Source organism: Procambarus clarkii, chromosome 24 (genome assembly GCF_040958095.1).
Source record: "Procambarus clarkii isolate CNS0578487 chromosome 24, FALCON_Pclarkii_2.0, whole genome shotgun sequence".
In the NCBI taxonomy this organism is placed as follows: Eukaryota; Metazoa; Arthropoda; class Malacostraca; order Decapoda; family Cambaridae; genus Procambarus; species Procambarus clarkii.
In genome coordinates this window covers 2217510-2236431 of record NC_091173.1, presented here as the reverse complement: position 1 = coordinate 2236431, position 18922 = coordinate 2217510, and the positions used below count along the sequence as shown (strand labels likewise).

The 18922-nt window shown below is 47.6% G+C and overlaps 1 protein-coding gene and 1 long non-coding RNA gene across 2 annotated transcripts in view; both read right to left on the bottom strand.

Moving 5' to 3' along the window:
• The window catches only part of Cog2 (conserved oligomeric Golgi complex subunit 2), a 197298-nt gene extending 188975 nt beyond the window's left edge, over window positions 1-8323 (bottom strand). Inside the window, 1 exon segment of the mRNA XM_045748023.2 lies at window positions 7013-8323. Coding sequence (XP_045603979.2) covers window positions 7013-7090 — 78 coding nt within the window. The 5' untranslated portion in view covers window positions 7091-8323.
• Window positions 8324-10998: 2675 nt separating this feature from the next.
• LOC138368153 (uncharacterized) lies at window positions 10999-16536 on the bottom strand. Its single transcript, XR_011229502.1, has 2 exons — window positions 16156-16536; window positions 10999-13108 (listed from the first exon to the last, which is right to left on the bottom strand). It is a non-coding gene; the product is annotated as an uncharacterized lncRNA (long non-coding RNA).
• Window positions 16537-18922: the final 2386 nt, after the last annotated feature.

The window sequence follows — 18922 nt, the reverse complement described above, 5'->3', positions numbered from 1 at the left end:
CACAAGGAGGCGAGCACAAAACACCCTCGACACAGGAAAACGTACCACCGAACAGGCACCCCCACCTGTTGCACCGTGGAACAAGGTGGAGGCGGGGCCCCGAACTCAAGCAAGGTTAGACAAGCATAGGAGAGGGGCAGGAGTACAGGCAGGAGCCGCCTCGGAAAGGCCAAGAGGCCACCCGCAGACACCTATGAACCGAGGAAGGAAGCAGGTGGAGAGAACAAGAGCTGCCCTGTATGGGCTAATAGCCCTGCAGTAGGCACCTCGGGTGGTACGGTCCACGTTCCCAAGTACGTATGTACACCCATTCCTACTTCCAAAAACAAAAACAGCGTCAGGACGAAGGAGACGCCAAACCACACCAACTCACCTGCAGAACGTAGGCGCTGAAGATGCCATGACGCAAGCTTTCGAGTCCGTAGCTGCCGGAGGCGGCCAGGGCGCCCATGCTGGAGAGGAGGGTAGCGGCGAAGGAGGCTCCCCACCCTAGAATGCAGGGAAAAAGCTTGTGACTTTCCCACAGCGGCACTCCAGAACACCCCCAAAGCAACGGGGCACGGATTGGATTAAAAAAAGAGCGAGAGGCGAAGCCCCCCCCCCCCCCAGAGAAAATGGATGCAGATCATGTGTGCACACCGCCCGGAACCAAAACAAACTCCCACGGCGCATGCGCAGGACACGAAAAAAAGTAGCCCAACAAGGCGAGAAGTAGCCCAACAAGGCGAGAAGTAGCCCAACAAGGCAAAAAGTGGCCCAACAAGGCGAGAAGTGGCCCAACAAGGCGAGAATTGGCCCAACAAGGCGAGAATTGGCCCAACAAGGCGAGAAGTGGCCCAACAAGGCGAGAAGTGGCCCAACAAGGCGAGAAGTGGCCCAACAAGGCGAGAAGCTGCCCAACAAGGCGAGAAGCAGCCCAACAAGGCGAGAAGCAGCCCAACAAGGCGAGAAGCAGCCCAACAAGGCGAGAAGCAGCCCAACAAGGCGAGAAGCAGCCCAACAAGGCGAGAAGCAGCCCAACAAGGCGAGAAGCAGCCCAACAAGGCGAGAAGCAGCCCAACTGGCGACAGTAGCCCAAACGGCGACAAGGAGCCCAAACGGCTACAAAGGAGCCCAAACGGCTACAAAGGAGCCCAAATGGCTACAAAGGAGCCCAAACGGCTACAAAGGAGCCCAAACGGCTACAAGGAGCCCAAACGGCTACAAGGAGCCCAAACGGCTACAAGGAGCCCAAACGGCTACAAGGAGCCCAAACGGCTACAAGGAGCCCAAACGGCTACAAGGAGCCCAAACGGCTACAAGGAGCCCAAACGGCTACAAGGAGCCCAAATGGCTACAAGGAGCCCAACCTGTCCAGAACAGAAGGAACCAGTATGGAGGCAAACTCCGGGACACGCAGGGGGTAAGCCGCAAAGGCCAACCGCACCGCAGGCGAAGAAATGCGGTTAGCCGAAAACCTTCCGAAGACGGAACTGAAGAAACCACAGGGACACTGAACCGAACCCGGGGAGGAGCAGAACCCAAACCCAAATCGTACGCAGAGGGGGAAAAGAAAACCCCACTCCTCGCAACAGTAAGCCCCGCTCAGAAGGACGGAAACCCAGGCGGGGCGCAATGGAGCTCATGGCCCCCAAGGCCGCTCCTCCCCAATCCCAGGAGCCACTACACCAGACCCCGGGGCCGAGTCGACCTCCAAAGCCCCGGCCCCACAAGAAAAAGCCGGGGCAGCCGAGAGAGCTGGAAAAGAAGGGGCCCACTGGTCAGACCCCGGAGCATCGGCCGGAGGAACAGACTCGAATGCCTCCGCAGCTACCCCGGACGGGGCAACCCCCGAAACCGCCCAAGTCTCAGAACCTCTAACCCCGCCCCGACCCCGAAGCCTGCAGATGGTAGGGGCCAGGAAGTAGGAGGGGAAAACACAAGGGGGGTGTGGAAGAACCAAGGCCGAAGTGACCAAAACCCCCAAGTCTTGGTCCCTACACAAGCGGGGCAGCATCGGGGCATCCGGGGAAGCGACAAACCTGAGCGCAGTTGCAACATCTCACTCTGCAACGCGCGAGCTGCCTGCACCTACAGGAATTCATCAGCAGACTGGGTGAATGGAGTCACGAACAAGCAACAAAGCTCGCAGGACTCAGGGTCGAATGTGTCACCGACCCAACAGGCAGCATGACGGAGGCAAAAACAAGGAGAGTCACCTGAGACAAAGAGACAGAGCAACCCTCAACTCGCACAAAGCGAGAGGGGACGCAAGGGTCTCCACTATCGGACCCAAGAGCCCCCAGGGTGTTTACCAGGGCCCCTAGACTGGTTCTGTTAAGGGTTATCCCAGGCAGGGCACTGCTAACCGGCGCCCCAAACTACCAAGCAAACTGCTAAAGCTGAACCCACGGGACGTGTCCACCCGTGAGGGCGAAGCAGGGGGTGCCATCACACAAACGAACCTAATATAAGGGGGGGGGGGGAACACAAGGCAGACCCCCTACCAGGCAAAAACAAATATAAAAGAAAAACCACACAAGTGGACAACGTACCCAGAGGGAACAGAGCCGGCCGCTGTCATAGGTGAAAACTAGCTACGCAGTACCCTGCGCCCCACCAGTGCTATAACTACCACTTACCCTAAGGTAAACAAGGGAGTAAAACCCCCAAACACTCGGGGCGGCGAAATGCCAAACAGCGAAAAGCCAACAGAGGTAGACCCAAGATGACTTGTGGAAGGCAACCCCAAGCCCCAAGGGCTTGCACTGAGTCACAGCACTGAGACAAGACTGGAGCTGGAGCCACACGACCGTGCATTATCCCATCAGCCGAGGAACTGGGGCGGGGATCGCCGGCGCGGGGGTCTAGGGCTCCCCCTTTCCCCTCCTGGGGAGGGGGGAGCTGCACAGACATGCGACGCGGCTCGTGTGACGTCATGCTTGTTAGTTTGTTTTCCTGGGGGAGTTCTGTCCACTCATTTGTTGATTTTTGTTGTTAACCAGAATAGGGGTTTGTTTTGTGGCACTTACCTTTCTGGGTGCCTGTCCTGGTCGATGGCAGATATAGAATACTCCAAATCACATGTGCATTTCTATGGGCCATTGCTCCCCGTGCCTCCCTGAGGGGGCCAGGTTCTGGCTCGTGGTCCCCGGTAGGCCTAGAACTCCACCCACATCGACTGATGCAAAATAGTTAGGGTATCCATATCAGCCATGGATAGCTCCGGGAAGCCGTAAGGGCTCCCCCCCATAAATAATTATGAACTTACTTCTATCTGCAGTGTTTTGTACCAGTTTACTGTTGGTAACCAGTTCTTTCCTAATTGTTTGCCTAAGATCCACTTCTTGTTTGTCATTTCTGGTTTTGACTTCCGATCACACTTCCTTGATTGTCTCTTTCTCTTTTACAACTTGGGCATATGTCTCTTTTATGTCTTCTTTATACTTTTCTAGTTCTTTATTAACCTCCTCTATTTGAGTTGCCAATGAAGTTTCTCGTTGCATCTCCTTGCCTAACTCCATGTTAGTTCTCAGGCTCCCTTGGAGTTGTTCACCATGTGAGTCTATTTTCATGTTAATTTCTTCAAATTCCCTACTCTTCACTTTCCATGCCTCATTATCTTTACTAGTTCCTTGATGTGTTCTTCGTGCATCCTTACCTTATCAGTCAAGCTGCTAATTTCCTTACCTTGCTAGAAAATACTTCCTTTTAAATTACACAACTCAATCTTGAGACATTCATTTTCTTGTTCTAATTTAATAACCTGTTCTTCATAATTCTTTAGCATGTCCTCAATAATCACTAACCTGCCAAGAAAACCACCATTCATTGCATCTTGTTGTGAGAAACCTTCAAAATATTCCATTGATGGAGTACTATCTTCCCCAGTGGTGGTGGCCATTTTTGTTGTTATTCTGCTGTTTTGAAAGATCAACTTTTCCAGCAAAGATTTTTCATTCACAGACACTTATTTATTGTCTCTTAGTTTATTTTCAAATTCCCTACACCTTCATGTATTCTGGTGGAAGTGGAGGTGAGGTGGAGGTAGGGTGAGGTGCAACCCTCACCCTACTCCCAACACTTAGATAATTTGAATTATCCTGGAGCCTGCAGCAGTGTGACTCCTCAGTGTGATGCTTCACTCTCAGTGTGATGGTGAAAAGCTGGCTGCAGTGTTGCTCCTCCCTTATCTTTAGTGACTAGGCTATTCCTAGTCTACTCCTACCTCTCCTTAGGTAGTGGGCTCGGCTGTTGTGACTCTCTCTAATTACCCAAGTGTAGTTACAGGATGACAGCTATGCTCGTGGTGTCTGTACAGCTACTGGGGGCACTTTAGGTGATCAATGGTGTGACGGCGTGACGGTGACCTGAATGCACGCCGAATGTCAATGGTGTTCAAGATGTGTGGTATCTCTCAAGTGTCTATATTGAACTCTTCTTGGAGTTTAGATTAATGATAATTCGCTGAAAAGTTTCAGTTTCGGTATGTGTTTGGCGGGAGGTTACCTGTTGGCTGGCCTGATTGATCCTGTACCCTTGGGAAGAGATATTAATTGTAATTAGTTGTACACTTGGGAACTTTAATTAATGGACCAACAATTAGTGTAGAGCTTCTTGCAATGTGGAACACTTAGAGATAAGTTATGTAGAATTAACAGACCCATCTTATTATCTGTCATGAACTAATGAACCTGTCATGAACCCGAAACGCTATGCGTACTAGTAGCTTTAGGTTTTGTATGTACTATCTCTATCTTTAAATCCAACATTATGTAACTCAATGTATGCACTTTTACCTGAATAAAAAAAATCTAAATCTAAATGAGAGTATGGAGCACGTATATTACTTAATATAGTTGCTAAACAGTAGTGATACATTCCAAGAATGGGATGACATGTCCTGGAATGCAGTAGCAATACATTCCAAGAATGGGATGACATGTCCTGGAATGCAGTAGCAATACATTCCAAGAATGGGATGACATGTCCTGGAATGCAGTAGCAATACATTCCAAGAATGGGATGACATGTCCTGGAATGAAGTAGTGATACATTCCAAGAATGGGATGACATGTCCTGGAATGAAGTAGTGATACATTCCAAGAATGGGATGACATGTCCTGGAATGCAGTAGCAATACATTCCAAGAATGGGATGACATGTCCTGGAATGCAGTACAATACATTCCAAGAATGGGATGACATGTCCTGGAATGAAGTAGTGATACATTCCAAGAATGGGATGACATGTCCTGGAATGAAGTAGTGATACATTCCAAGAATGGGATGACATGTCCTGGAATGCAGTAGCAATACATTCCAAGAATGGGATGACATGTCCTGGAATGCAGTAGCAATACATTCCAAGAATGGGATGACATGTCCTGGAATGAAGTAGTAATACATTCCAAGAATGGGATGACATGTCCTGGAATGAAGTAGTGATACATTCCAAGAATGGGATGACATGTCCTGGAATGAAGTAGTGATACATTCTAAGAATGGAATGATATGTCCTGGAATAAAGTAGTGATACATTCCAAGAATGGGATGATATGTCCTGGAATGAAGTAGTGATACATTCTAAGAATGGAATGATATGTCCTGGAATAAAGTAGTGATACATTCCAAGAATGGGATGATATGTCCTGGAATGAAGTAGTGATACATTCCAAGAATGGGATGATATGTCCTGGAATGAAGTAGTGATACATTCCAAGAATGGGATGACATGTCTTGGAATGAAGTAGTGATACATTCCAAGAATGGGATGATATGTCTTGGAATGAAGTAGTGATACATTCCAAGAATTGGGCAAATTGTCCCAGAAAGCAGGAATCAGTTGGTGGGAGTTGGCAAGTTTCATGACCTGAAATAAAATCACTATATTGCTCTAGAATTCATTTTAATTTTATACATCCAAATTTTTCATTATACCATAGGCCTATACAAACAAAACTAACCCAAAACTTGGGTTAGGTTAACATTCATTATCCAGTATTTCCAATTATTCCAGAGAAGGGTCCGTCTAATTACCCAAAGCTTCTCAAAGCTTCCTAACAAGCTACCCAAAGCTTCCTAACATTACGTTAGTAATGAATATGTATGATATATTTATTCATTATAATGATGGTGCTGAATGTAGAACATGGAAAAATATAATTTTACCCTGAAAAAGTATCATCATTTCATAACAAATTTAGACGAAAATAAGCTGCCGGTGATGCCAAAGCAAGCTGACAGTCCAAGCGACAATGTTGTGGAGCAACTTATCCAAGACACGTTGTTGCTTGGAGAGTGTTGGCTGACAGCGTTCTGCATATCTTGAGGTTATCTTGAGATGATTTCAGGGCTGATAAGTGTCCCCGCGGCCTGGTCCTCGACCAGGCCTTCACCCCCAGGAAGCAGCCCGTGACAGCTGACTAACTCCCAGGTACCTATTTACTGCTAGGTAACAGGGGGCATCAGGATGAAAGAAACTCTGCCCATTGTTTCTCGCCGGCGCCCGGGATCGAACCCGGGACCACAAGATCACGCGTCCAGCGTTCTGTCTGCTCAGCCACCGGCTCTCTGTCAGCCTTCTGTACCTACCTAACCTCGCCAACCTACCCAAACATAACCTAACAAAACCAAACCTATCCAAACCTAACTTAATATAACCTGTAGGCAACAATATAATTTGGATAAGTCGCTCCACAAAATTGTCGCTTGGATTGTCGACTTCCTATGGCCTCTCATGCCACTTAGTTTCATCTAATTTCGTTATAAACTTGTATTATTTCAGAGTAAAAATATGTTTTTACATGTTCTACTTTCAGCACCAATGTTATAGTGAGTAAATATATCATATTTCTTCATTACTTACATAATACTAGGAAAGTTTGGGTAGCTTTGAGTAGATTTGGGTAGCTTTGAGTAGATTTGGGTAGCTTTGGGTAATTAGACGGACCGTCAGAGAAAGCTAAGCACTTTACTATAATAATTTATTCCAATTACTTTTGCATACCCAAACCACTTGCTAGCTAACATACCTTCATGAATTCATCTTTGTCAAAGCACAAAGACGATGTGCCATATAACTGAACTGGTAAACCCTTCTCATTAGCCATTGATGAAATACGGTACAAGCTGTCAGCTGCTTTATGGTTCCTTCTTCTTTATGGCAGGTGTAGTTCGTGTGAAGGTTGTCTTTAGTGTCAAGAGCCACACACACTGCCAGGTTAGTGCTGTTGTTGTGTAGTTAGTGTCAAGAGCCACACACACTGTGCCAGGCTAGTGCTGTTGTTGTGTAGTTAGTGTCAAGAGCCACACACACTGCCAGGTTAGTGCTGTTGTTGTGTAGTTAGTGTCAAGAGCCACACACTGTGCCAGGTTAGTGCTGTTGTTGTGTAGTTAGTGTCAAGAGCCCCACATACTATGCCAGGATAGTGCTGTTGTTGTGTAGTTAGTGTCAAGAGCCCCACACACTGTGCCAGGTTAGTGCTGTTGTTGTGTAGTTAGTGTCAAGAGCAACACACACTGTGCCAGGTTAGTCCTGTTGTTGTGTAGTTAGTGTCAAGAGCCACACACACACACTGCCAGGTTAGTGCTGTTGTTGTGTAGTTAGTGTCAAGAGCCACACACACACTAGGCCAGGTTAGTGCTGTTGTTGTGTAGTTAGTGTCAAGAGCCACACACACACTAGGCCAGGTTAGTGCTGTTGTTGTGTAGTTAGTGTCAAGAGCCACACACACACTAGGCCAGGTTAGTGCTGTTGTTGTGTAGTTAGTGTCAAGAGCCACACACACACTAGGCCAGGTTAGTGCTGTTGTTGTGTAGTTAGTGTCAAGAGCCACACACACACTAGGCCAGGTTAGTGCTGTTGTTGTGTAGTTAGTGTCAAGAGCCACACACACACTAGGCCAGGTTAGTGCTGTTGTTGTGTAGTTAGTGTCAAGAGCCACACACACACTAGGCCAGGTTAGTGCTGTTGTTGTGTAGTTAGTGTCAAGAGCCACACACACACTAGGCCAGGTTAGTGCTGTTGTTGTGTAGTTAGTGTCAAGAGCCACACACACTGTGCCAGGTTAGTGCTGTTGTTGTGTATTTAGTGTCAAGAGCAACACACACTGCCAGGTTAGTGCTGTTGTTGTGTAGTTAGTGTCAAGAGCCCCACACACTGTGCCAGGTTAGTGCTGTTGTTGTGTAGTTAGTGTCAAGAGCAACACACACTGTGCCAGGTTAGTGCTGTTGTTGTGTAGTTAGTGTCAAGAGCTACACACACTGCCAGGTTCTTCGCGATACGTGCAGTTTGCACGAAGGTAGTGTTAGGTTAGTGTTGTTGTTGTGCCACGGTTGCAGAGGGAAACGCAGCTACTTATTTTTCTAATTGATTTTAAATGATATATGACATCGATCAAGTATAATAGTGTATATTTATACATATATATATATATATTTATATATATATAAATTGGTACGATTTATATAATATAGAGAGTTTTGTGGAAAATCTCTAAATAATATTTGTTGTACTCGTACTGCACTGAGTTGAGGTGTTTGTTTATATTCGAACCCCAACTATAGGATGGGTTAACCCAAGTATCGCAGTTTCCAAAAGGGTCGCCCGTGTTGGAAAAGACGAACGCTGAAAGAATATTGTTGAAAACATCTTGATAACTGATTAAACCAAAATTATTTATTAGTCAGAAGAAAGACAGAAACGCGATCTATATGTAAAACCTCTACCAGACATATATTTTAAGTAAAACCGAAGATATTTGTAGTTGTATAAAAGTGGCAGTTTTCATCGCTCGTCGAGCTCGAAAACCGCAGCATTCATCTCAGAACCATGCCTATTTCACGCAGATTCCTTAATAAACGTAAGAGTTTTATATGTCACAAGAAAGACAGATATATAAGCTTCGTTCTAAATACCTTACTATTGGCATATTTAAATTTAAAGGGAAGATACGTGTACTTTTATGATAGCCGAGCTCCGACTCCGGACAGATCGATCGACGGAGCAACTCTCTCAGAACAATGCTTATTTCACGTAAATTTGTAAATAATCGTAAATTTTTTATATGCCTCAAGAAAGACAGGAATATAAGGCTCATTTTAAACACTTTATCATAGACATAATTAAAGTTCTAATGAAGATTCATGTGTTTTAATAATCGCCGAGCTCCGACCCCCGTACAGACTGAGCGACAGAGAACAGAACAATGTTCTCTCTCAGAACAATGTTTATTTTACGTAAATTCGTTAATAAACACAAATGTTTTATATGTCTTATGCGAGATAGAAATATGAGCTTCATTTTAAATACATTACATTAGACATATTTAAAGCTCAAGTGAAGATACATATGTTTTTATAGAGGCATTCAGTAGCTTTTCGGTCATGGAGTGCAGACGCCTACGCACTTGCCAATATATTGTGTAATTAACAAAGATACGCTAATAAAGCCTAAAATATTACATTCCTCCAGAAAGACTGAGCTATAATCGTTATTGTGAGTGCACCAAAGGAAATATATCATGTTGGAGACTAATGATATAGCAATTTTAATTTAAGTTTCGACTCCCGCCCAGGCGAGAGAGATGGGGCGACTCTCGCCCTATCTATTGGAGATTCTGTTCACCTAAAGACCCAAAGCTACTCAAACCCTCCTAGCATTATTTAAGTAATGAAGTAATATGGTATATTTACTCACTATAATGTGGATGCTGGATGCAGAACATGAGAAAACATAATTTTACTCTGAAAAAATATCATTTCATAACAAAATAAGATGTAAATATGTAATATCAAAGGAAGTTTGATTCAGATTCAGATTCAGATGTTTATTCAGGTAAGGTATATACATACAAGTGATGTTAAATTAATGGATTGATATATAGATAGAGCTAGTACATACAATGCCTAAAGCCACTATTACGCAATGCGTTTCGGGCAAGAAAAACATTAATATCTAGAACTTAATACTAATTGAGCATAAAGAATAAAAGGTGTTGAGAACAAATACAAATAAAGATAAAAAAAAGGGGGAACATGACTGAAAAAGCAGCACAAATACAATAGGTTGACAAACAGTGTTGATTAAAAAAAAAAAAAAAAAAAAAAAAAAAAAAAAAAAAAAAATAACAGACATGGGTTGACAATAGAGGAGTGAGGTAGATTACAGGGAATTTATTAGGTAGTGTTTAGTTTTTATCTTAAACTGGTTGAGAGAGGAACAGTCTTTAACATGGTTGGGAAGGTCATTCCACATTCTGGGCCCCTTGATTTGCAGAGCATTTCTAGTTTGATTAAGACGTACTCTAGGAATATCAAAACTGTATTTATTTCTGGTGTGGTGCTCATGGGTTCCGTTACAACCTTCTATGAAGCTTTTAAGATCAGGATTGGCATTATAGTTTAGCGTTTTATATATGTATAATACACATGAGAGAATGTGCAGTGACTTAATATCTAACATATTAAGAGATTTGAGTAGGGGTACCGAGTGATGTCTGGGGCCAGAGTTGGATATTGTTCTAATAGCGGCTTTGTGTTGGGTAATTAGAGGACGTAAGTGATTTTGGGTAGTAGAACCCCAAGCACAAATACCATAGTTGAGATAAGGATAGATAAGGGAGTAATAGAGAGTCACCAGGGCAGGGCGTGGTACATAATATCTCATCTTAGAAAGAATGCCCACAGTTTTTGAAACTTTTTTTGATATATTTAGAATGTGTCCCTGGAAATTCAGCTTGTGGTCAATGAGAATGCCAAGGAATTTGCCATCTAATTTGTTACAAATTTGGGTATTGTTTATTTTGAGATTTATAAGACTAGAGGATTTATTGCCAAACAGAATATAGAAGGTTTTGTCAATGTTAAGGGTGAGTTTGTTGGCAGTTAGCCAAAGATGGACTTTATTTAGCTCAGTATTTACTGTGGCATTTAGAGCAAGAGGGTCAGGACTGGAGTAAATGAAGGTTGTGTCGTCAGCAAATAGAATTTCTGATCAGGGGAAGGAAGACACCAAGCCTTGGGGGCGTAATTTTATTGACATGATAAATAATTCTGCAGAAGTAAAACAGGCTTTTAAATAGGACTTAACAAATGTATAACATAGCCGTGGCTAACGCAAAGTACACGAAACATCTTAAATTGTACACCCGTAGTAAAACGTAATCTTATAGCCTAGTAACAAACTCTGCAGAAACCTAATGTCCTAATGTCTAGAATTAGCAGTGAGGCGAATGTAACAAATCTAATACTAAGTATAACAGGACACCAAAGTGAACAACATAACATAAGGGAAACCCTAGCTGGAGAATAATCAGGCGGCAGAAAACATAGTGACTGGGGAAGCCTGATATGTATTTGGAGAAGAAAATAACCCCAGGCCAGAGGCCGAGCCGCCAAGGAAGGGATTACCTGACAAGGTAGGGCTTACTAGTAGAATGTCTGTAAAGTCGAAGTAGTAGCTGCGGACAGCGGAACACTTGGGGACGGGCGCTGCACCCCCACCCCGCGGGCCAGCAGGCCGGACCCCCCCCCCCCGAAGGGCGAGTGCCCGCTGGCCGCGAGGGAAACCTCAGGGAGGCAGAGCAACTACGCTACAAAACTAGGAAGGAAGGAGGACAAACTGGAGGAGCTCGCACATCGCCTCGACTTATGCCCCCTGGCCTTGGCCCGTGGGCGACGGTCGGTGAAGGTGGGGGGCAGGGGCGGCTGTAGCAGCCGCGGCAGGGTCTGCCTCGGTGGTTCCCATGAAGGCTTGTGACATGAGAGGGCCCCCGAGCCTGCGTGATGGGCGCCTGCAGCGTCGTCCAATCGTCGGCCGAAAAAGGTGGAGGCTGCGACGCTGTGCCACCCGCCGCTTTGCCGGCAGTGGCCTCTGGGAAGTGTGGTCGCCGTGCACATCAGAGCCGCCCGAGGAGGCCCCCGAGGGGGGGGAGGCGAAGCGAAGGTCGGCTGCGTCCTCACCCCACTGCGCTGTTGTCCTCACGCGACGTCGCCCGAGCCCTCTTCCGTGTTGCAGTTGCTGCGTGACCCGGCTTCTCGCTACTGCGGAAAATGAAAAAGTAAGCATCGACAGGTCTAACGGGGAAAAACAGGCAGGGAGGCCCAGCTGCCGCACCGGCAACCGTCACATACACAAGTAGACAAAAGCAAGGTAAAGTTAAGTGTCCATAGTGATTGAGAATACCGGACATAGCCAATGCTATCGTAATAAAACCAATGTAATAAACTCTGAGCAGTTAAAATAGATTAAGAGAGTAATATTCATGTATAGATTGAACAGTAATATTCATGGTATAGTTTGGTTATAATAAGACCGTATTACTCATTGTATAGTTTGTTTATATTAAGACAGTATTAATCGTGGTATAGTATAGAAGAATTCAAACAATAATAATCTCAAAAGTAAAAACAAAATTAATTGAGTATCCCACTAGAAATGTACACTGCTTTAACACTGCAACAGTGTTATTAAGTAAATACCGGGCATAACTGGAGCTGGACTATGTAACAAATTAATCTTAGAAACTTAAATAATATAAATAACATAGCGAGGCCAAAACAGTAAGAAAGGCATAAGGCGTAAGCAGTGCTAGAAACAGAATAAATAGCGGAGTAAATACAAGACAAACTGAAACTGAACAAGTAAATAGCTTAAGACCGTATTATAATATACTTGTATTTAAGCTGAACAAATAAAAGATATAATATACTTGTATTTAAGCTGAACAAATAAAAGAGTAAACAGTGATAATCATGGATAATTTGGGAGATTAAAGCAGGACTATACAAGGTATAGGATGGTTAGGTTGAACAGTAATATAGGCATGGTATAGTTTGGATAGATTAAAATTGTAAAGTTCATGGGATAGATTGGTTAATTAAACAGTACTTATTCATGGAATAGATGGTCTAGAGTAAACCAATAATAGTCTCAAAAGTGAAAACAAAATTATTTGCATATCCCACGGTAATGGACACTGCCTTAACGCTGCAACAGGAATAGTAAGTAAATACAAGGCATAACTGAAAGCTGAACAAAGTAATAAAATAATTTAGGGAACTTAAATAAATGATAACATGGCGTAGCTCACCCAAACCGACAGACCGCTCTACGGCATGCGCCTACCCTGGAGGAGTAGAACAGAACAGTGAGAACGGGAGGGGAATAATATATTCTAATAATAGAATAAGACCGTAATATAAAGTACTTGCATATAAGCTGAACAAATAAAAGAAACAGTGGTAATCATGGGAAGAATTGGTAGCTTAAAGCGGGATTAATCAAGGGATAAGATGGTAGGATAAACAGTAATGTGCATGGTATGGTTTGGATAGCGTAAAACTGTAATGTTCAAGGGATGGAATGGTTATTAAAACAGTATTAATCAAGGGAGAATGGCTAGCCTAGCAATAATATTCTCAAAAGTGAAACAAAATTAGTTGAGTATCCCACAGCAATGGACACTGCATTAACGCTGCTAGAGGAATAGTAAGTAAATACAAGGCATAACTAAGCTGAACAATGCAATAATTAATTTAGAAACTTAAATAAAAGATAATAACATAACATAGCCCACCCAAGCGGACAGACCGCCCGACGGCATGCGCCTGCGCTGGAGGACAGGACAGGGAAACAAGAGGGAACGTGTACGTGCAGGAACAACAGGCGGCTACCGAGTGGACGAGACGTCAGGGTACAAACGGGCCGGTCTACCCCGACCAGGCCAAACGGCTGGGGCGAACATAACGTGGGACACCGGGGCCAGCAAACACCTGGGGACGAACAAACCGGGATACACCGGCCAGCCCAAACGACTGGGTACGAACAAGCCGGGATACACCGGCCATCCCAGACGACTGGGTACGAACAGATCGGGCTACACCGGCCAGACTGAACATCCGTGTACGAACAAGCCGGGCTCCACCGGCCAGACAAAACGTCTGTGACGAGCAAGCAGGGCTGCGCCAGCCAGACAAACAGCTGAGACGAACAAGCTGGGCTACACCAGCCAGGCAAACGACTGGGACAAACAAGCTGGGCTACACCGACCGGACAAACAACTGGGACGAACACGCTGGGCTTCAACAGCCAGACAAACGACTGGGAAGAACAAGCTGGGTTACACCAGTCAGGCAAACAACTGGGACGAACAGACTGGCTTCAACAGCCAGACGAACGACTGGGACGAACAAGCAGGCTTCAACAGCCAGACGAACGACTGGGACGAACAAGCAGGCTAAACCAGCCAGACAAACGTCTGGGACGAACGAACTGGGCTACACCCGCCAGACAAACGTCTGGGGCGAACGAGCTGGGCTACACCAGCCAGACAAACGTCTGGGACGAACGAGCTGGGCTACACGAGCCAGACAAACGTCTGGGCGAACGAGCTGGGCTACACCAGCCAGACAAACGTCTGGGCGAACGAGCTGGGCTACACCAGCCAGACAAACGTCTGGGGCGAACGAGCTGGGCTACACCAGCCAGACAAACGTCTGGGGCGAACGAGCTGGGCTACACCAGCCAGACAAACGTCTGGGGCGAACGAGCTGGGCTACACCAGCCAGACAAACGTCTGGGACGAACGAGCTGGGCTACACCAGCCAGACAAACGTCTGGGGCGAATCGAGCTGGGCTACACCAGCCAGACAAACGTCTGGGCGAACGAGCTGGGCTACACCAGCCAGACAAACGTCTGGGCAAACGAGCTGGGCTACACCAGCCAGACAAACGTCTGGGGCGAACAAGCTGGCCTACTCTGGCCAGACAACAACTGGGACGAACAAGCTGGGCGACACCAAGCGGCCAAACGTCTAGGGACGAACAGGCTGGGCTACACCAGCCAGACAGACGTCTAGTACGAACAAGCTGGGCTACACCAGCCAGACAAACGTCTAGGGACGAACACGCTGGGCAACACCAGCCAGACAAACTTCCAGGACAAACAGGCTGGGCTACACCAGCCAGACAAACTTCTAGGACAAACAGGCTGGGCTACACCAGCCAGACAAACGTCTAGGACGAACAGGCTGGGCTACACCAGCCAGACGAACGTCTAGGTCGAACAGGCTGGGCTACACCAGCCAGACAAACGTCTAGGACGAACAGGCTGGGTTACACCAGCCAGACAAACTACAGGGACAAACAGGCTGTGCTACACCAGCCAGACTAACGTCTAGGAACGAACAGGCTGATCTACCCCAGCCAGGCAAAACGCCTAGATACGGACAAAACGAGCAACACCGGACGGACAAACAACTGGGACGAACAAGCAGGGCATCACCGTCCAGACAAACATCAGAAGAACATGCCGGACGACACCGGCTGACGCAAGTCAGCCAATAACAAGAAAGAGTTGGGCCTACCCACCGGGGCACTGCCGCCACAAGGGCGTCTCCTGCCCGAGGGCGAGAAGGGAGAAGGACAGGAAGGAAGCGAACACAGCCCAAGGCAAGCGCTCCTGGAGCTCCATGCCACGTGGGTGATGCCGTCCTTGGCATGGGCCCCTAGGGTCGGGCCCTAGGGACAAAGACAACTAAAACCCCGGCCAGGAGGCGTCGCCAGGACGCTCGCAGGGAGCCTGGCCGGTCACGCACGTCCAAGCGCATCACGAACCCTGGCCCCTGGGCCAGCCAAGAGGGCGCAACAAACCAGGTTCCGGGGAAAACGCCTGGGACGGGGAAGGAAACGAAGGGCATCCTTGGGGCGAGTGCTTCACCGAGCTCCAAGCCACGTGGGCGCCGCCTACCGGGCTTGGGCCCCAGGGCTCAGAACCCCGGGAACCGCCGCGTGGCGTCGCCACAGAGGGCGATGCCAGACCACAGAAGGAGCCTGGCCGCGCACGCACGGCCAGGCGCGGGCGAAACATGGCCCCTAGGGCAAGCCTAGGGGCACAGCAAACCGGGGAGGGCACACCTGGGACGAATGGTCCACCGAGCACGCAATAGGGCCGGGCCCCAGGGCACAGGACCACCGAAACCAGGCCACATGAAGTCGCCGCAGAGAACCAGCGCACCAGTCCCGACCTGGAGGAACGCCACAACCCCAGGGAGGCAAGCAGGCGGAAGGCCCTAGGGAACTAGCTAAGCGGCACGAACGGGCCGCGAGGGACGGCGCAAACACACGCCAGCACTGGGGGTAGTCCTGACTAACTTGTACAGGAAACTCTCTTACCTTAGGGTTTGCTGGGTAGGGCAGGGGGCCCCTGCGGTACCGGCCTGGGATGTGGAAGGCCCCAAAGGATCGGAGAATATCAGTTGTGGGACCATAGTAGCGGAGAGGGAGCCCGATTGCTTGAGAAATCCCGTGTACACAGTAAACAAAACGTAGAAGTGGTAAGGGTACTGGCCCACGTGTCGATGAGGCGTGGTGCTGAGCGCGGAGCCGCTTCGTGAATCTTGGACCTGGTCGGGAGAGGGAGTGAGAGCGGGACCTGACTTCCCGCGCCTTTTATGCCACCCAGGCTGGCCGCACCACGCCTGCGGGACGCGATGCGCAATTGTCTCTTCCTTCCCCCGTCAGAAACTCCACCGCCTTTCGTCAAAAGGCAGTGGGCCATTTGGTTTGAGGTGTTGGGAGGCATTTGGAAGGTCATTAATGTAGATGAGAAAGAGGAGAGGGCCAAGTATGCTGCCCTGAGGAACACGAATGTTGATGGGTAGGGTGGGAGAAATTGTATTATTCACAGAAACATATTGGAGCCTGTCAGTAAGGTAGGACTCGAGGTATTGTAGGGAGTGTCCTCTGACTCCATAATGATGTAATTTAAGAAGAAGGTTATGGTGGTTGACAGTATCAAAAGCTTTACGCAGGTCCACAAATAACCCAACAGGGAACTCCTTTTTATCAAGAGCTGTATGAATCGAGTTAAGCATACTAATAAGTGCATCGTTAGTGCTTTTTTTGGGTCTGAAGCCATATTGGCAAGGGCTAAGTATATTGAGTTTGATAGCCAAACACAATATACTTAGCTCTTGTCAATATGGCTTCAGACCCAAAAAAAGCACTAACGATGCACTTATTAGTATGATTAACTTAATTCACGCAGCTCTTGATAAAAAGGAGTTTCCTGTTGGGTTATTTGTGGACCTGCGTAAGGCTTTTGACACTGTCAACCATCAAAACCTTCTTCTTAAATTACATCATTATGGAGTCAGAGGACACTCCCTGCAATACCTCAAATCTTATCTTACTGACAGGCTCCAGTATGTTTCTCTGAATAATACAATTTCTCCCACCCTACCCATCAACATTGGTGTTCCTCAGGGCAGCATACTTGGCCCTCTCCTCTTTCTCATCTACATTAATGACCTTCCAAATGCCTCCCAACACCTCAAACCAATTCTATTTGCTGACGACACAACCTTCATTTACTCCAGTCCTGACCCCCTTGCTCTAAATGCCACAGTAAATACTGAGCTAGAGAAAGTCCATCTTTGGCTAACTGCCAACAAACTCACCCTTAACATTGACAAAACGTTTTATATTCTGTTTGGCAATAAATCCTCTAATCAGATAAATCTCAAAATAAACAATACCCAAATTTGTAACAAATTAGACGGCAAATTCCTTGGCGTTCTCATCGACCACAAGCTGAATTTCCAGGGACACATTCTAAATATATCAAAAAAAAGTTTCAAAAACTGTTGGCATTCTTTCTAAGATCAGATATTATGTACCCCGCCCTGCCCTGGTTTCTCTCTATTACTCCCTCATCTATCCATACCTCAACTATGGTATTTGTGCTTGGGGTTCTACTACCCAAAATCATTTACGTCCTCTAATTACCCAACACAAAGCTGCTATTAGGACAATATCCAACTCTGGCCCCAGACATCACTCGGTACCCTTACTCAAATCTCTGAATATGTTAGATATTAAGTCACTGCACATTCTCTCTTGTGTATTATACATATATAAAACGCTGAACTGTAATGCCAATCCTGACCTCAAAATCTTCATTGAAGGTTGTAACAGAACCCATGAGCACCACACCAGAAATAAATACAGTTTTGATATTCCTAGAGTACGACTTAATCAAACTAGAAATGCTCTACAAATCAAGGGACCCAGAAATGGACACTGCTTGATCGCAAGCGGGGATATTTCTGATGGGGGAGAAAGAAACATTTGCGCAGCGCGTCCCGCGGCATTGCGCGGGCAGTCTGGGGCTGTATAAATACAGGGAAACAGAGGGGCTCTGCCCTCACTCCGCCTGCCCCCGCCGCTGCCCTCGCAACCACTCCCCGGCCACCCGACTTCGCACGAGATGGACATCACGCCAGCTGCCTCGGTACCTGCCCTCTCTCTCACGGACATCCTGGGGCCCTCGACACCCCAGACAGTCCCGGCAGGGGCCTCCTGCCCTACACTTTTAACCCCAAGGTGAGGTTTTCTGTTCAATTCTAGTCAGGACCTCCCCAGTGCGGCGTGTGCCAACCGCCATCCCCTCGCGGTACGTGTGTGCCGCCTTAGTTAGTCCTTTGGGCTCTCTGCTGTTAGTTCCCGGGAGAGCTGGGGGCGCCCTCCTTGGCCCCGTGTCGGGCGTCCCCGTGCCGTGCAGGTCGCGTGGCTGGCTTAGGGTCGGCGTGCGCCGGGCCGTGTCCCTAGTGGCCTGCGTTCGGTCTCCTCTCATGTGGGGCACCGTCCAGCCGTGCCCGTACGTGTCCAGGGGGCCCCGCAGCGTGGCGTGCCCAGGCGCGTGCCCTGCCCGGGGCCCCGTCGGCGGCCAGACGTGCCCTTGCCGGCGTCGCCATGTGGCCAGGCGTGGTGGGCCCTACGCCCTTTGTGCTCTGCCTTGGGGCCCTTGCCTCGCCGCCATCGACCACGTGTCTGGTCGTCTGGGCGTGTTTTGGCGTCCTTCCCGCCTTTCCTCCGGGGCTCCCAGTTGTCGGCCCACCGGGTTCCCTGGGCTGTCCCAGGGGGCCAGGTTTCTCCTTGT